This window comes from Varanus komodoensis, unplaced genomic scaffold, assembly GCF_004798865.1.
Source record: "Varanus komodoensis strain SLA01 unplaced genomic scaffold, ASM479886v1 scaffold8, whole genome shotgun sequence".
Taxonomy (NCBI): Eukaryota; Metazoa; Chordata; class Lepidosauria; order Squamata; family Varanidae; genus Varanus; species Varanus komodoensis.
In genome coordinates this window covers 20,996,143-21,014,600 of record NW_025336481.1, presented here as the reverse complement: position 1 = coordinate 21,014,600, position 18,458 = coordinate 20,996,143, and the positions used below count along the sequence as shown (strand labels likewise).

Here is an 18,458-nt window from a genome sequence, read left to right as displayed (position 1 = left end):
TCAACCTCCTTCCATGTCGAACAGCTGTGTACCTTTACACACTATGCGTAGCAGTTGTTTGGGCTGCTGCAGGTGGCACAGAAGAGGGACTGTTTGCACAGCATGTGGGGCTTGATTCCTGGCAAGTACCACACAAACACTGTGCAAACTTGGCAGGATCTCAGACTCAGGACCACTGCAAAGTGGATTGGAGTCCAGGGAAGCCTAACCCAGGGAATCTGATGGATTCCCATTCCCAGATGGATTCCTCACACATCCCTAATGTCTGTTCTACCAGATCAAAAACTATCCAACAGTGTCAATTTAACCAATAATTCAGCCATTATTTATTTGATGTTAACCAACAATTTGTTTGTTGAAGTATTAGGTTTTAACAAAGCCTACCAGAGCTTTTCTGAAAGTTAAACCAGTAGCTAAGAACAAAATTGTAAGTCTGTGAAGTCACTGAGATCCTTCAAATTTTATCCTAAATTCAGTAGGTATACAGAGCGGAAGGCTCCTAAAATGTACTCTGGGCTACTTCAAGTCCTGTCACTTCCCTGTATCTCCATAAAGAGCTTGGTGTTTGACAATAAAGATAAAGATAGCAAGAGAGACCACATTATTTTGCCATTTTTCAGTCACCATTCTCTATGCTGAAGAAAAGAATTTCTTATAAAATAAGGGCAAAATCCTATAACTGTCTGACTGGCCATAGGAAAATTCAAATTTCCATCTCCAATCATGGAAATGTACTTCATGCTTGGACCTAAGACTCCAAATTCAAAGCATGTTGCTTCTACTCTTGCAGCTGTCATGCCTGCAAAACCAATGTGGAGCTGATGTTGAAGGAGTGTTCCAGGGGAAAGGGAGGACTAAGGCTCCACTGGGATATGATGTATCCTAGCAGCACCTCAGCCTCTCTTCCTTGTGAACATGGATAAAACACTAAGATGGCCACAGGAAAAGTACAGAAGCATACTTTTTCTCCATGTTCCTCCCACCCAGCCATATTAGACAACAGTGTAAGAGTTTAAATCCCCTGGTGGGAATTTATACCATACCTGGATATCTAGTTTAACTGCAAGTTCATTGGCATCTGAGCTATCAGAACTGCAAAAGAAAATAATTATGTTGTTTTCATTTGCAAGGCCATTGATTACAAAATATTAACTAAAATTCAAGTGCTCAGTAAATAAATTATCCATTCAGGTAACTCATCTTGATAACATGACACTGCTACTAATTTCCTCAGTTATGGGCTGGAAATAGAAACAGGTAAGAACAGCTCCATTTACCTGGAATCTCTGTCTATTGTGTCATTGACAAAGGTGCTTGAATCATCTTGTTTCATCAATTCTTCCAATTCCTTCAGGCATTCATTATACTAGGAAAGATCACACACCCAGTTAACAATTTTAGTGTTTCACTAATTCCAAGTGGGAATAAACTCTTTGGCATTATTGCCACACATTTCTATGTCAAAGTAGTTTTTCTTTGCATTACCTTACTCTTCTTTTCATTACAGAAGTGTAACAGTGAATCACATAAATGGGATCCTATGGACTCCAAATCTTTAGTACTGAAGTGGGTACCATTTCTAGCACCTGAGACATGAAGGAGAAACCTCACTGGTTAAGAAATAACTGTGCTACACAGCACCAGCAATAATTTTATCTACTACAATATGGCTAGGAAAATTGAATTCTAACTATTTCACAAGCTTATAATACATTTTTGCTAGCCAAATATTCTATACATCTTCCTTCTGCCTTCTCTCAGGCATCTTGAATTGGCTTTCACAATAGATGCCAGCAAACAGTTTTTCACTCCATATTTTCAAATGGCACTGACTGGACAGAATGCACTTATTTTAGATTAAAGAATTTGAATACACTATTAATAATATTTATCAGCTTAACCATCATAGTTCCTTAGAAAACATTCTGGGAATTGGATGGTGCTGGAAATTCTCCATTCATAGCCCCTACAGTATTATAATTCGTATGGAAGCGGGAATGAGTATTAATTCAGTTTATAGTGTAAAGAAGACCTGTATAACTACAGTTGCTGATCTGGTTCTCCAATATCAAATAAAATATCATGAGTTTGAGGACATGAGTAAAAATTCTATCCATCTGTAGTGATCTGTTCCTTTTAAGAGTTATTTCTGGAAACCAAAGATATTATTTCTTGGGCTAAATGCAATTCTAATATGCACCTGTAACATCTCTATCTATTCAGCATATATCTCAGTTAAACATAATGAGTTAATATTACATTCTGCCTAATCTGCAATTATACAACATGAGATTTTGTTGGATCCTTTAATATAAATTCTAGAGCAAAACTATATTTGCCTTACCCAATTTAGACCCACAGAAAGTAACTTCTAAGGTATAGCTATTGTTGATGCCCATCTTCCACATCACTACTCGACCTGTTCCTTCTTTGCTTTTCTGTATCTTGAAACTGCAGTCTGCGAATGAGAACTTACAGAGAGAGAAGTGGAATCAGTTACATCCTCCTGCAGTGAGGGACAATTTTTTCCTCTGAAGAGCCAAACTCACATTACAGCAGACTTATGGTTGGAGTGGAAAATGGTCTTCCTATGTCATACTTCCTCCTTACTATGTACTTAACTATGATATAATGTTGGCATACTAGACCATGCTTTTTTCCTTGCCCAGTCCACATCACTGGATGTGTTGTGGGGCAAGAGGGAAAGAGAGAAATGCATGATACAACAGCTTCATGTTGTGGTAGTGATCATCAGGAGGCTGTGAGTCTTTATGCACAAGGTATTTATTGTGTGCTTGTGATTCTTCACTCATGGTCTCTTGTGGGTAATTAACACAATGTTCTCAACCTCCAGGGCCTCTCCCTATCTTTGCAACCATTTTAGCATTTTTTAAAAAAGGAATTCTGATGTATCCATGAATGGCAGCATGAAACCCTAGGATATTTGTGCTATTCCATTGAAATGGCTGTAAGGAAATGAAATGGCTTAGGCAGTAAGGAAAATTAAGCTACTATTTAATTTTACAAACTTTTAAGATGGTGAAAGCTAAAATCACTTTGTTATAACCAGATATAAATAAAATTGTGGTAATCACACTTGAACTCCAATGAAGATATGTTTACCATTAATAGAAAAAAAAGCTTCTATTTATGTTATCTATTCATTATATCACCAACACCAGTACCACCACTTATTATTTATTCACTTAATAGCAGAAGCTCTTCAGGTAGTTTAGAATGCCCAGTATTTCCTGAACAGGACCACAATACAATAAAACCCATTAAAAATTAAAGCAGATTTTGAAAACAATTTAAAACTTCTAAAACAATTTAAGACTAAAATAGCATTTAGTACAAAAGAGCTCTGTTGAAAACATCAGAATAGTTCTATGGAATGGCCTTCCTTGGCCATTACATAACCTTTAAGTAGTTCAACATAAAGGGCTCTCTTAAGATGGTGCCAAAAGAATGACTAAGTTAGCTCTAGGCAGTCCTCAGTGAGGAGATAATTCCAGTTAACGGACTGCCACTAAAAAAACCGTTCCCCTTGCTGCTACCCTCCAAGCCTCCCTCAGAGGTGGCACTTGGAGGAAAGCCTCAGATGTTGTGTATGGTTAAATTGGGGGTAGCAGGACATGTTCCATCAAGTATTGTGGTTCCAAGGTTTAAAACCAAAACCTTGAATCAGGCTTGAAAGTATATGGTCAGTCAGTATAAGCAGGCCAGAATTAGTGTTAAGTGATCAGACCTTCTGGTCCCAGTTATTAGTCTGGTTTCCACGTTTTACACTACTTGCAGCCTTGCAGCTTCCAAACAGTCTTTAAGGCAGCACTGCACAGAGTGCAATGCAGTAATCTGATTTTGAGATTACCAGAGTGTAGATTAGTGAAACCAAGCTATCACTGTCCAGACAGTGATGTGGCTGGCAAAGCAGCGTATGCTGGTTGAAAGCACTCCATGCTACTGAAGCCACCTGAGCCTCAAGGGATAAAGATGGGTTCAGGAGGGTCCCCAGACCTGCTCCTTTAAAAGGACTGCAACCCCATCCAGAACAGACTGAACATCTCCCATCTGGACAGAGGAACCATTGACTAACAGTATCACAGTCTTGTCTGGATTGAGCTTCAGTTTGTTAGTCTTCATTCAATACTATGGCACAGCCAGGCACCAAGTTAGCACCTCCACAGCCTCACTTGGAGGTGAAAAGGACAAGCAGAGCCTTGTGTTGCCTACCGATGGCAACATAGTCCAAAGCACCAGATGACTCCACCTTGTGATTTCACATAAATGTTAAATAGCATGGGGGACAGAACTAACCCCTCAAGAATCCCATGACAGAATCCATAAGGCCAAACAATATTCCCCAAGCACCATCTTCTGGATCTGGTCACCCAAATAGGAGTGGAACCACTGCAATGCACTATTACCTACTACTAACTCAGAGAGTTGCCCCAAAAGAAAACCATAAATGATGGTATGGAAAGCCTCTCAAAAATCCAGGAGTAACAATGGGGTCACACTTCTCCATCACTCTCATGACATAGTTCATCATTCAGGGTGACCAAAGCTGTTTCTATGCCAAAACCTGGCCTGAACACTGAACAAAATGAATCCAGACAATCAGTCCTCTCTAAGACTGGAAGTAGTTAGCAACCACCTGCTTAAGGCAAGGAACATATGCTACCAGCCTGAAGTGATTAGGATCTTCTGGGTCTAGAGAGGATTTCATCAGGAATGTTATCACTACAGACCCTTTCAGGAGGGATGGGGACACTTCCCCTCACAAAAAGTCATCTCCCTGGCCCAGCCAGAAAGGGCAAGGATCCCATACAGAACTGGTTGCACAAAGTTGTTCAAACACCTTTTCAGCAACCTCAAGCTGTACTAACTTAAATCCATTCAAGAAAACTAGATGAAGCTGTGGTCTGGGTACTTCACCTGATTTAACTGCTATAACAACTCTGGAGACTAACTGCCAGAAGTTGCAAGAGATTTTGTTCTAGATGTGTCTAGCAAATACATTACAGTGGGCTTCAGAGGACCTAGGACATCCTTAGGGACAGCTTATAATAGATCCCTAAAATAGAAGTTTGAATAGAGACAGTGAGATGTTTCTTTGTTACCCTCACTGCCACCAAATATGTCTGATTAAAGGCACATACAAGAGGCTGATGAAGTTTTTTTTCTCCATCTGCACTAAAGATATCTCCTATTCTGTTTTATCATTCTAAGCTATGGGGCATAACATGGGTGCCATATGAGTTTTACTACAGAGAAGGTATTCTGGAGTACTTCATGCCATCTGCTCAAGTAATCTCGGTGTCCCACAGCTTGACTAGGGCTTAACAAATTCACAAAGCTGTACCTGGTATGGGAAGACTGTATATTCTATAAAGTCAAAAGGTTATTATCACAATCTCATCTGTTCTACCCAAGTAAGGCATGATAATATCCAACAGGGTGATATAACTTAAACTCAATTTAAACCAAATGTATGTAATGATACTTGCTCAAATTAATCCCTTTTATCATGCCTCTCCCCTTCCTTCTTATCCAAATCTGTCCTGTGAGCTCTCTGGAGGAGGAATTTATTCTTTTCTAAAAGCAGATTATTCATTTGGTCCCATCAGTTACGATCTGTGAATCTGTTCCTATCAGATGTTCAATACACTGAAAAGCTCACATACTTTGAATGGGCAGTACAGCATAGCAGGGGCAAATTCAAGCAATAGAAATATAGAAACAGAGCAAGTCAGAAGAGGCCTCTCAGGCCTCTCCGGCTCCAGTCGGCTGCACTCATGACATGCCTACCATGTTCATGTCCAGCCTATCCTTGAACACCCTCACTGAAGGGACTTCAACCACCACCTGTGGAAGCCCTTTCCATACCCTAAGGGTCCTTACTGTCAGGAAGCAATGCTGGATTTGCAACTGGATTGTAAAGCATGGGGGTTTTACAAAGACTTAACAGAGTTTAATCAAGTGATGCTTAAAACAGATGAGAAAGTTATTAAAAGATTATATGATTTTTTACTTGACAGAAAAATGGAAGGGGAACAGGTTAAGGAAACTATGATAACATGGGCACAAAACTTTGGATTTAATGTTGAACTAGAAAAGTGGCAAAAACTATGGGAAAGAAATATTAAGGTAACATTAGCAACTTTGTATAAAGACAATTTATATAAAATGTTTTATAGATGGTATTTGTCGCCAAGTTGATTAGCTAAGATGTTTCCAAATATGTCAAATAGATGTTGGAAATGTAAACATAAAATGGGTACTTTTTATCATATGTGGTGGACTTGTGATAATGCGAAAAAGTATTGGATTAAAATGCATAAATGGATGGAGGAAATTTTTTTAAACCTGAAGTTTTCTTGTTAGGCATCATACCGGAAGATATTAACAGACAGGAAATGTATTTGATGTTACACTTAATCACAGCGGCAAGGATTGCATTTGCTCAATACTGGAAAAGTGAGGAACTACCCACTGATGAACTGATTTTAAGGAAGATTTTGGACTGCGCAGAAATGGATAGATTGACTTTATCATTGAAGGAGAAAGAAGACACTGACTTCTATCAAACTTGGGATTTTTTCTATAACTGGCTGGAGAAACGGGACTTGGTGTAAATTTAGAGAAGTTTTCAAGTTATTATAAACTGATTTGAATTTGACTATAGAATGTTAAAAATATGTAGTAGGGAGTTGACCCAGTAAATCCAATGTATGTGATATTTGATGTTTGTAGTATTAGTTTAAAATTTTAATAAAAAAAAAGGAAGCAATGCTGGATTTGTAACTGATGAAACTAAGGCTCTACATTTCAAGCTGCACTGTTAGATGTTGCTGTTGCTTTATTATATGAATTCATTTCCCCCAAATTTTCTAATCTAATAATTAAAGTCAAAAGTTAGCTTACTTTATCTGGGCAATTTTTGCTCATAATAAAAGGAAAAATGCGCTGATGTAAACATGCTCCTTCTTCATGCTGCTCCTTTTTTTCACAGCCATACATGAAGACATTCTCTTTTCTGCTATGACCATGAAGATCACAATACAGGAGAACATTACGTTCTTCCATCATTCTGTAACAAGAGAGCAAATTAAATATGATCAGCTCTGGTTACTGTAGTGCAGGACCCCCAGTCTGGATTTCTGGGTTATGATAGTAATTGTAAGAGTCTCTTCCAAAATATTTTAGATTTTTAGATGTCCTCTATGTACTGGCATATTTACCAACAGGTCAGTTTTCAGTAGATTATCAGTCAGCTTCATTAGTGCTGAGATGACCAGTGCTTTTTCCATAAAATGTAACAATTTTAGTTGCACCTATTTTCTATCCTTCCTTTCCCCTTGAGAGATACTGCATGGATGCTGTACAAATGTTCTCTCCATTGCAGCTGATATTTGACAGATGGTTTTCTTTTTGAAAACCAAGCTATTATACGAAAACTAGGCCATCATATAAAAAATCAGATTAGATGGGAAAAGAACTTCACTGAGGAACCATTTCCTTTGTTGCAGTGGATGAAGCCCATTTCCTCCCTTTCCTCCTCCAGAGGTTGATTTGTCTATTTCACATATCAGTTAGAAAGGATAATAGTATTAAAACAAAATGTATATGTACTCCAAATTCAGTAATTTCTGAACTAAAAATAAATGCAAGAGAACAGACTGAGTAGTGATCATCCATTAATTAATATTGGCTGAATAATGAACAAACAATGGCTATACTAAACAAAGATAAGCAATGTTACCTTTTTACCTTTTGGTCATTGCGCGTGTGTACCAGACAGAAGGGAAAGATTCCTTGAGATCGGATTTATAATTACGATTCAAGTCCCTGCCTGCTAAAGAGCAGCGATAATTGCCCACAATTACACCATCTGGATTCAACATTGGTATCACCTTAAAAACAAAAGTATCTCGAAGCAACTGAGCATTATTTGAATCCCCCAGAATGTAATCCAGGAAGCCTTTCATCATCCAGGAACTATTTGTTTCACCTGGGTGCACCCTAGCAGTCAAAATGACTGCTGCCTTGCGTTTTTCCTCCTTAACATCTTGCAGGGGGTTGGTAATGGTTAAAACATAGACTATATTCCTAGCCAGAGAATGACACAAGATGCGGATCTTGCAGAACTTGGACCGCTTTGGGTCTCCAGCAATGTCTGACAGGTAGTCTTGCAGATTGCTGTAAGTGTACGGATAGCAGTGTGCAAAATAGCAGGTGTCCCTGTCATGTGGAAACTGAAATGTCCATGTTAGAGAAAAACATTGGCGCCCATCTTGACTGAGATTGTTTTTGTAATACTTGATTCCATCTCCAGTCCTTTGCCATCCCACCTTATGGATCTTTGCTTCAGCTTCAGAATACAGCAATGGACGCATACCACGATTGTATAAACTTGTTGGCTTGGTGAAGTTGACAATGGTGAAACGGTAGGGAATTCCAGCTTGGGTGTTGGTGACCTGGAAATAGTACCACTGAGTGTGCTTATTTGTGTAGAGATCAGTGCGTAGTGTCAGCTGGTATTCAAAATCACTACTGGCATGGGAAAAGGAGAAAAAGATTTTAAACATATTTTTTTAATGAGTTATGCCTGTGTAACATCAAACATTTTTGGTTTTTCAAATTTTCTTTTATGCCCCACTTCAAATATTTTCTTAAAGTCAAGTTTCTTTTGGATATTTTGTCTCTAGCTTGTTGGCAGTTCCTCACATACATGAACATGTAGAACCTGTTTATTGGCATATTCCCATTTTAAAAGTAGACCACACAGCCTTTACACTGAGTTTAGATCATATTCTCATCTGTCTAGGGGTAGAGAGACACAGGATCAAATTCTGTGTCTGTCCTGAAGCCATGCAATCTTGCGCTAGCCACTATCTTTACTTGTATAATATAATCTGATCTATACTTCATAGGGTTGCTGTGAGGTTAAAACAGAGAGAATAATATATACTGCCTTGAACTAGCTGGAGGAAAAGCAAGATATAAATGTAATAAAACAAACAAACAAACAAACGTACTAGACCATGCCATCATAACAAGGGTGAATTTCTATTTACAACAAATATTGAAACCGAGAAAATAATACTTGGAAATCTTTACCAATCCAGAACCAAACCATGAATAACCATGAATAACATTGGTATTGTTATTAGAACAAAGAAATAAAGCCCGCATTACTTTAAAACACAAACATGAATTTTTGAAATACATAAAGACATTAAGTCAAGAGTAGGCAACCCAGAGCCCCCAGATATTTTCAACTACAACTCCCATTATCCCAGCTAGCCTAGCCAACAGGTATGGCTTATGGGAGAACAGCAGATTACCTACCTTTATTTTGTATCATTTATTAGACTTGACCTAGTCTTTTCCTGAAAAAAAGCTGTTAGCATATTTTTTAATTTTATTGCCCAATTATATCTTATCATACACTTATTATCTTACAAGACTGAGCAAGGAGATCCCAGTACTGGAACACGTACCTTTGAACTATTGCTTGGGAACCCAGCTCATAGCTCCATTACCAGTTCAGAGTCAGTGGGTTATACAATTAATTATTCAATTGACAGCCCATTTACCTCCAAAGTGCAAACTATGACAAGTACATGCATCATCACCTGTCTCTGCTGCAGCACTGCTCTTCTGCACAAGAACAGTTAAGGCAGTCTCTTGAAGATAGCGTGGGGCAGAGCCATATACGTCTCCTTTGTCTGACTTCTTTGGTACACAAAAGCAGCATTTGTGCCAACCACAGTTGAGAGTAAATGAAAATACAGTAGGGAGTTTTCCTGGCAAGTGAACAAAGCAGGCAGAAGGAACTGATCCTTTGCTCAACTGCTTAATGAGCAAGAAGAACTTACTATACCAATTGTAAAATGGCCTCAGGCTTTCTTTGCCAGAACCCACAGTTCTTCTCAACCATTTATTTCTTCCCTTTTGGGTTTCTAAAATTATACAACCAGTGGATCACTTGTTTAATTACAAACTGGAATCTTGTCTGTGAGATGACCTATGCATAGGATGCTGTGGAGGTAAATTGTGTTAAATCTATGAACTTAGACAAAATAAGTAATCAAAAGGTGCTGAATGTAGTTCCACCTTGGAAGAGAAGTTCTGTACCTGGCTAGTACTTTGATGGGAGGCAGCCTGGAAACATCATGAGCTCTTGAAGAAATAAATAATACAAACTGAATGTATGCATTGTAATTGCTTCCCATTTCATGTTCTCTAAGCCATTATTCAAGGCCTAGCAATATAGATATAGACTTTAATGTCAGAGAGAACATGGACAGAAACTAACCTTTTTTTCAAAGACAAAAAGAAAACTATGAGCAACTTACATTTTGATCACCTTTTGCAGATTCCCACTTTCAAATCGTGCTTCAAAAATCAAAGTGTTGTCCCAGTCATCCCAGGACTGAGGAAGCACTTGCTTTGTAGGAAAGCTCCCCCCTATTCGGGAATACATAAATCTGGAATCCTTATCAGCTAGTTGGGGAACAAAATATACAAGTATTATTCAGTCTGATTACAAACTCAGTTTATAAATGTGTTTAGAAATTCAGTTTGGGTACAACCCTATGCCATAGGAGAAGTTGGGGCCCCATCTCTGACCTTGGAAATGTGCTTCAAGGTAGAGCTGGGACTCTGACCTCAGAGCACCTTCTCCCCTCACAGTTGACATGGAAAGCTGGCTGCAGCTTGAAAACTTGAATCAGACGTTTGTGCAAATTTTGGGTGGGCAGAGAGGGAGATATGAGGTGCCTCCATGACAAGCAGTATTCTGGCAGTGCCTGTGCCTCCCCTTCTTGCATGCTAGGACAAAAGTCTTAGAAGGCTGAAACTGGTTGTCCAAATGTTTTCTGGGTGGGAGAAGCACCCAGTCAAGTATTAAAAATACAAAAATATAATGTAATAACATAGTATAAAATCATTAACATGTAATAATATAACAATGTAAAACCCTTGTTGTTGTTGTAATAAAAATCTAGGGCCTATTAAAAAGACATATCATATTTTGTCAAATGCCTGAGAACAGAAGAAAATCTTGACCTAGTGCAAAAAAAGATGACCATATTTTATTTATTTTATTTATTAAAATATTTTTATGCCGCCCCATTCGCCGAAGCCTAAGCATATTGGTAATATGCTGTTTACATCAAAAATATTGTTGGTAAACAAGCCCATAAAAGAATTGCAAAAATAATTGTAGTAGAAGCTTTTATGTATAAATTAAGACATTCCAAAAGAATGTGGAATTGATTAAAAACCAGGAAATATTCCTTGGAGAATGGGTTGCTACGTCTTAGATATTGGAATTGACAAACACCTTTTGAAAATGTTAGGAAATAAGTGTTTATTGTTATATAGAACATGCTGCTAAATTCACAGAACTTGAAGTGTCCCTCTAATGTCTTACAGTTCCCTTTTCTTGCTTTTCCCTTTTAAGACATAATTTTTAACAATTTTATGTAATAAAGAAAAATGTGAACAAAAGAAAAAATTATTCTGTAATTTGCATGTACTGTATAATAGAAAATGTTCAGACCTCCATCTGCTAGATAGACCACAGCACCCTCTCCTGGGTCTGGGCAGGGTGGCTCTATCTCAAGACCTGTTGGATTATATAGTGGCTCTGGTTTAGGAGGAGTCCATACTGGAGAGAAAAGAGGTAGAAAGCAGAACTTAATATTTAACTGGAACCATTAATTTTATGCATTCAAATCTGTCATATCACCAATGATCATGATAACAGCTTTAACATAATGACTTGAAAAAGGTAAGAAATAATATGACTTGAAAAATGGTTGCCTTAAAAATCCCACTAAAGGTTCCGATTTTAGGATATATTTATTTTCATGCTTACAACCAGGCTGGCTAGCAATCTTTAAAAAAAATGGAAACAGAACTTCTGAAACTTCATGATTTTTCATGAAACAAAGACAAGAAGGTCCTGATAACACACAAGAGGCACCCTAGAAGTAAAAGAAAAAAATAAACTGAACAGAAGTATCTCTCTCTGGCAGTGAGCACTGCTGTGGTAAAAACGCCAAACAAAGCTATTATGTGCTTCTTCCCTACATATTCATGTTTGTTTAATCAGCATCATACCAAACTTTCTCCATATCAAAGGAGGAATTATTCCAAGTTAAAAACTATATATTATTCCTATGTAGCCAGTAAGGGTTAGGCTTCTATGATTACCTTGAATTTTTTTCAAGCATTTCCCTTGAAATGAAATTATGTTAAAGTAGCAGAAGAATGCTTTTGCCAGAAGGTGTCAGCATGGGGACACTGAATGGGAACAGGAAAGATCCAGACCAATAACTTTTGCTAAATTCTAGGATTCTGAGAATCCACTTTCAGTGAATGGTGTTTCACTGCAGCAAGCAAGGTCTGGTGGATTGCATACATGGAGTTGTCTGCAATGTTACCCCTGCTTAAAATAGATCCACTGAAACTAATAGAACTTAAATTAGTCTAACATTGGATACAACTGATAATCATTTCATGTGCAAACATCATTCTCTTTCTGATAACACTGTAATTTTATTTTGTAGCAGGTTTTCTTCACATACTGACTATAGATAAGCAGCAATCTGGCTGCTAGCTGTTACTTATTATTTCAATTTATAGATTGAAATGTATAGCCTGTACTTGGACTCCCTTTCTCTGTTGTTAATAGTTAATAAAAATTCAGTCATACAGATAGTTTTTTGGCAGTTTTAAAATTTATATTTGTATTTATTTCTAGTTAGAAAATGTGTATTCTGTGGATACACAGTGGCCTATATGTTACTAGCAGAATGGTGGCAATGTTAATTGGATCCTATTCTTTTTTCTAACTATGTACACAGAGAAGAAATAGGTAAAAAAGCAGCTGTTGGGGGTTCTGTTGACTTGAATGGGAGTATTGTCACTCCTGCCACCTCTTTGGCATAGTGGGATCCCAACTCTGCTCAGAAATAGGATGCACAAGATAGGTCTCCTGGTGCACCCTCTTTCCCCTTAAGCAATCTCAAACAAGAATGCTTTTTCTCTGCTGCCAAGGAAAACAGCAATTTTCCCTACATCTGCATAGGTGAGGAAGGTAAAGTTAAAGCCTCCCCATTCCCCAGCAATCCTGTGGGGTGAGGAGTACTGAGGCTTCAACCTCCTGCTGTTCAGTAATCTAGATTGAGATTGCTGCTTCTGCAAAGGGTTATACCATAACTGGGATGTAAATGACTTGTAAGCAAGCAGAAGATCCAAAATAAGTACCATTCTGCCCCCTTCCCCAAAATCTGAACTGTTTGAGGCTGATGTGCTGATGGTGTCATGTGGGCATCATGATCATTTCCATGTCAGGTTGGTGCAACTGCAGTGTTGTACAGTGTACATCCATGACATGAACGCATCTTTGGGATCTGCTGATGCAAGTGAGCATGCAGAAATCCTATCCATATTAAGTAGGATACTTACTTAGGTAGGGGGAAGCAACTTTAGTCAGTAGTACTGAAAGATAAGAGCATGGTTATTTTGAGGATATTATTGCTGTAATATTAGAGATGGCCTTTCCCTTTAACATCGTTGACTGGCAGTGGCTCTCCAGGGGTTCAGGCAGGGTTCTTTCCTCACCCAACCTGGAAACCTTCTGCATACAAAGCATGTGTTCTGTCACTGAGCTATGGATCTTTCCCTGGTAACAAAGATAGCATTGCACAGTTCTTTCAATATTTCAAAACTACCTATACTGAAGTTTTTCAAATGTGTTTAAATGTAATACATGAATTAACTGATACAGTACAAGGTAATTAACCAAATTTTAATTCTTTAACTGGTTGCAGCAAAGATTAGAAAATGCATTTCTGTTGAAATACTGCCTTGAGACTCACCAAAAAAAGGGCCACATAATTACAAACATTTAATATTATTTACCGATATGTTCAATTCTCTCTCTGATAACTTCAAATTGATGGGGCCAGCGTACTAAGTTCAGGTGTCCTGAAGAAGACAGGCCATATAAATCTCGTGGCTCACGAAGCTTTGGTACCCATTTTCCTGAGTTATATTCCAATAAAATTTGTGTAGTCCGTGGCAAAAGTTGATCACAAAAAGAATCTATGAGATGGGGGGGGGGGTAAGGTATTAGTATTTTTTGTCCTGGAGTTATATAACTTAGACAGCCAATTTGTGAGAAAAGAGCCAAATAGAACCATATAAGCCAACATTATTCTTTTACAATCATGTATAAAATGGCCAGGGCTGCCAATTTACAAAGTTGTATTTAAAAAGAAAATACAGAATTAATTGTCAAAAAGTCCAATTTTTCCTTTTTTGTTAGTTATTCTTTATTTCTGTGAACATCTACAGTCTTTTAAGGTAGTTTTGGACAAGTAATAATGGCCCCCACTATAGGTTTTCCTCTTCTGATGCATCACCATACAGATGCATGAGCAAAAGTTTTACTTCCAATAGTGCATATAGTATTAGTATAACATTACAGAAGAGGGGTCCCATTGCTGGTTTTTGATGCTTTGATATCCTTGTGTATGATGCTGGTGATTTCTCCAGTTGTATACCAGTATATATATATATATGTACAATATGTATACTGTGTACCAGTGTATGCCAGAACTCCACCGTGTTCCAACCAGCTAACTGCAAATGCATGACAAAAAAGAAAAATATCAGACCTGGGAAAAATGCACACTGCTCAAATTCTTCAGTTAAAAATGGACTGAAGGGGTCCTCATCCTAAAATACATAAAAATAAAACAGAAAATAAGGATGCTCTTGTTTCTTGCAAAGTGAGAACAAACAATAATATCTAACATGGGGCATTCTACATTCAGTTACAGTGATGATTATGATTCTAAATAAATAGAATGAATGAATGAATGACTTCTTAATTTTCAGTTAACCTTTACTACAAGGTGCAAAATCTTTTTCAGTTCAAGGGCAGAATTCCACTTGAAACAAGATTTGGGGGCTGCATTCCAGAGGTGGCTCTGAATGACTATAAATGTTCCTTAGTGACAATTTTTTTCTCACTTTGCTTCTGACAGCAGTATTAAGTTTCAGGCATACTTAACCAAGAGTTGAATCATGTTTAGTTTTCACATTTGATATTGCTGGGGATAAAGTACATATGTGGCAGTAATAGCACATGGGGAAAGCATACCCTGCATAACTGAAATAATTACTGTAATGGAGCATACTGTCTGTGCTTATTATTACATTGCATGTATATGCTGCTTTTTCCTTCTGTGAGGAGCCCAAGGTGACCTCACAGCACCATTTTATCCTAACAGCAATACGCCTTTGAAGTAGGTTGGGCTGAGAATCTGTGACTGGCTAGAAGTCACCCAGTGAGCTTTATGGCCGCATAGGGACTGTAACTTGGATCTCTCAGGTTCCCTGTCCAACATTCTAAACACCACACCACTCTGACTCTTAATATATAATGTATGAGGATTATATATGAGGAGTAGAGGATTGGAAGTTAAATTCCCTTAAACACATCAACCATGATATAGAAGCAGATTATATATATATTAGGGCAGTGGTGGTGAACCTATGGCACATGTGCCACAGCGGGCAAGCAGAGCCCTCTCTGTTTGCACACGAGCCAAGTCACTCCAGCATCGCCCCAGCAGCTGAGCATCGGATAACAGCGTACATAGGGGCCATACGCATCCTCAGAAGTAGTGGTGCCAGGTGATGACTTCACAAGCCGTGACTCATTAGCTGCGACTCATCTGAGCTTTCGCATGGCTGGTCAGTGCACTGCCAAGGATATGTGTGTGTGTGTGTATTTGCTTGGACTGGCTGTGAGGTATTTTTTCTAAAGTAAAACCTGTGTTCAGCTTTTATTGCAGCGTTGACACTTTGGGATAAATAAGTGGGTTTTGGGTTGCAGTTTGGGCACTCAGTCTCTAAAAGATTCACCATCACTGGGTTAGGGTTAGATAAACGAGGTGCCCTGGTATGATTTTGATGGTTGGAATGTGTTTAGAATGGGCAGAAATGTTGAACTGTGCAGAAAAAGCTACTCAAGCAAGGCTCTTTCAAGATCGCATTATTTTCAATGGTATTTTACCCCTATATTGGGGTTAGGGGTGTGCACCAGGGGTTAGGATTAGAGAAACGAGGTGTCCTGGCATGATTTTGATGGTTGGAATGTGTTTAGAATGGGCAGAAATGTTGAGCTATGCAGAAAAAGCTACTCAAGCAAGGCTTTTTCAAAATCGCATTATTTTCAATGGTATTTTACCTCTATATTAGGGTAGGGTTAGGCCAGTGGTGGTGAACCTATGACACACGTGCCACAGTGGTCACGCGGAGCCCTCTCTGTCAGCATGTGAGCCAAATCGCTCCAGCATCGCCCCAATAGCCGAGCACTGGTTAACAGCATGCATAGGGGCCATGCACATCCTTGGAAAGGAGTAGCGGTGTCAGGTGATGACATCACGAATTGCGACTCATTAGCCGCGACTCATTAGCCACGACTCGTCTGAGCTTTCACATGGCCGGTCAGTGCACTGCCAAGGTTATACATATATTTGCCTGGACTGGCTGTGAGGTGTTTTTTTCTAAACTAAAACCTCAGTTTTCAGGTTTTATTGTAGTGTTGGCACTTCGCGATAAACAAGTGGGCTTTGGGTTCCAGTTTGGACACTTGGTCTCTAAAAGATTTGCCATCAGTATATTAGGGGAAAAAGTATAATACTGAAGAATAAACATACCGAGTTGTAATCATCACTGGTTAATTGTTCTCTGTGTTGCTTGTCTTTATCTGAATCTTCTGACATAATCTCTTGAAACCAGAGCCTTTATTTTTCCTCCACAGACTGTCACACACATAAGAATAGAACACAGCATTTGGACACTGCATGCAGCCTCAACATACCTCTCTTTTTACACACAAAATTAATGTTATTTTGTCACCGGTACTTCTAAAGTGTTTAAGAATTGACATCATCTTCTGCAGATTCACACTAAATAATGGGTAGGTTTTGAAATGAATACATGTTGCTTTTGGAACCAAAGGGTCATTCATACATAATTTTATAAATAAAATGAGTACTTGTTTAGAGCAGTAGCTGCGTTATACCACTGTGGTAAAACCAGAGTCTTTTGGTACTTTAGAGATGAATACATTTATTACAGATAAGCTCTTTTTGGAGTAGCATCCACTTTGCCCTTTCACACTGAGAACCTGCATCATCATTTGTCATAAAAAAAGAAAATCACAGCACAGGGCACATGCCCAGCCTTTCCAGACTTACTCCTGCAGTGTGGCAGGTAGGGAGCTTGAATAGTTTTTAAGCTGCATACACTAATGTGCACTAGCAAATGAAAAGTGGAAAGTGTTGTCTTCACAGGGTAGATGAACTGTACACACTCCACTAAAGGCAGATGTGAAATGTCAACATATCATTCATGCCTTCTACCAGATAGTTAATATATGGGAACAATTGCCATTGATTCATCAAAGTTCCTATTTGTTACATTTATATCCTGCTTTTCCTCCAAGAAGCTCAAAGCAACATACATAAACTTTTACCTCTCAATTTTATCTTAACAACCCTGCAAGGTAGTCCAAAGTCATCCAATGAGATTCATAGTGGTGTAGGAAGTAAAGCCCAAGTCTCTAGAGTCACAGTGCAACACTCTAGCCTCTACGTGAACTGGCAAAGCTCTTGTGATCTAGAGTTTGTTGATCTTTAAGGTGCTACAAGAGTCTCTTTGTTGATTTTGCTTTAACAGAATAACAACACTGCAACATCCTGATATTGTAACCAGAAGTCAGGAAAGGCTTGTTTTCTGAGGACATTCCCATGACCTCAGAAAAGTATCTTGGAAAAATATTTTCTGAGGATATTCCCATGTCAAAAGCCAGATGCTAGCTGGCTCTGACATGCAAAGTAAAAGGCCAAGCAGTGCTGTTTATTTCAGCTGTACGAGTAGCCAGAGGCAATCATTCAGAAGATGTTCTTATGCCATTAATTTCAGCAGCCACAGCTTCAATTTTCTCAACCCTATGGTACTAGGACACGGCCAGCTTCCAGCTAAAATGTTTTGCACATTTGATGAACATTCAGCAGGTCTGTCTTCTGTCGTCTTTTTCAAGGAGGGTGGGTGACGGTGAAGTGCAGCACAGGCCACTTCCCCACCATGGATGGAAAACCAGTCCTTTGATGCATTACTTTTATCCGGACACTCTAGTGCCTGTAAGGAGCAATAACTCTCAACCCTGCCAAAGCAACGGTCCTGAATAAATGTCACACTGCCTCATTTCTAATGCATGTCAGGAATGAATTGCTCTTTCTTCCCATGTTCCTTACCGGTCTGTCACTTTGACATTGAACACAGTTTGGCCTTTATGCATTTCTGAGTATCTGCCAAATGGAGACAAATCCAGAGAACAACTGCATTTCATATTCTCAAAA

The 18,458-nt window shown here is 38.6% G+C and overlaps 1 protein-coding gene across 1 annotated transcript; it reads right to left on the bottom strand.

Annotated features, from left to right (window-relative positions):
- Positions 1–992: 992 nt before the first annotated feature.
- AGBL3 (AGBL carboxypeptidase 3) lies at positions 993–17,639 on the bottom strand. Its single transcript, XM_044455182.1, has 11 exons — positions 16,752–17,639; positions 14,700–14,760; positions 13,942–14,124; positions 11,573–11,680; positions 10,365–10,512; positions 7,774–8,556; positions 6,928–7,093; positions 2,345–2,471; positions 1,486–1,586; positions 1,278–1,366; positions 993–1,092 (listed from the first exon to the last, which is right to left on the bottom strand). The coding sequence occupies exons 1-11, from the start codon at positions 16,815–16,817 to the stop codon at positions 993–995; spliced, it is 1,932 nt and encodes a 643-aa protein (XP_044311117.1). The 5' UTR covers positions 16,818–17,639.
- Positions 17,640–18,458: the final 819 nt, after the last annotated feature.

Bases quoted from the DNA above. Each gene is read 5' to 3' on its own strand.
- AGBL3 (XM_044455182.1), bottom strand. From the start codon at position 16,817: ATGTCAGAAGATTCAGATAAAGACAAGCAACACAGAGAACAATTAACC. The intron at 1,587-2,344 runs GTAAGGCAAATA...TTCATGTCTCAG, and splicing joins TTTCTGTGGGTCTAAATTGG to GTGCTAGAAATGGTACCCAC. The intron at 1,093-1,277 runs GTAAATGGAGCT...TTTCTTTTGCAG, and splicing joins ACAATAGACAGAGATTCCAG to TTCTGATAGCTCAGATGCCA.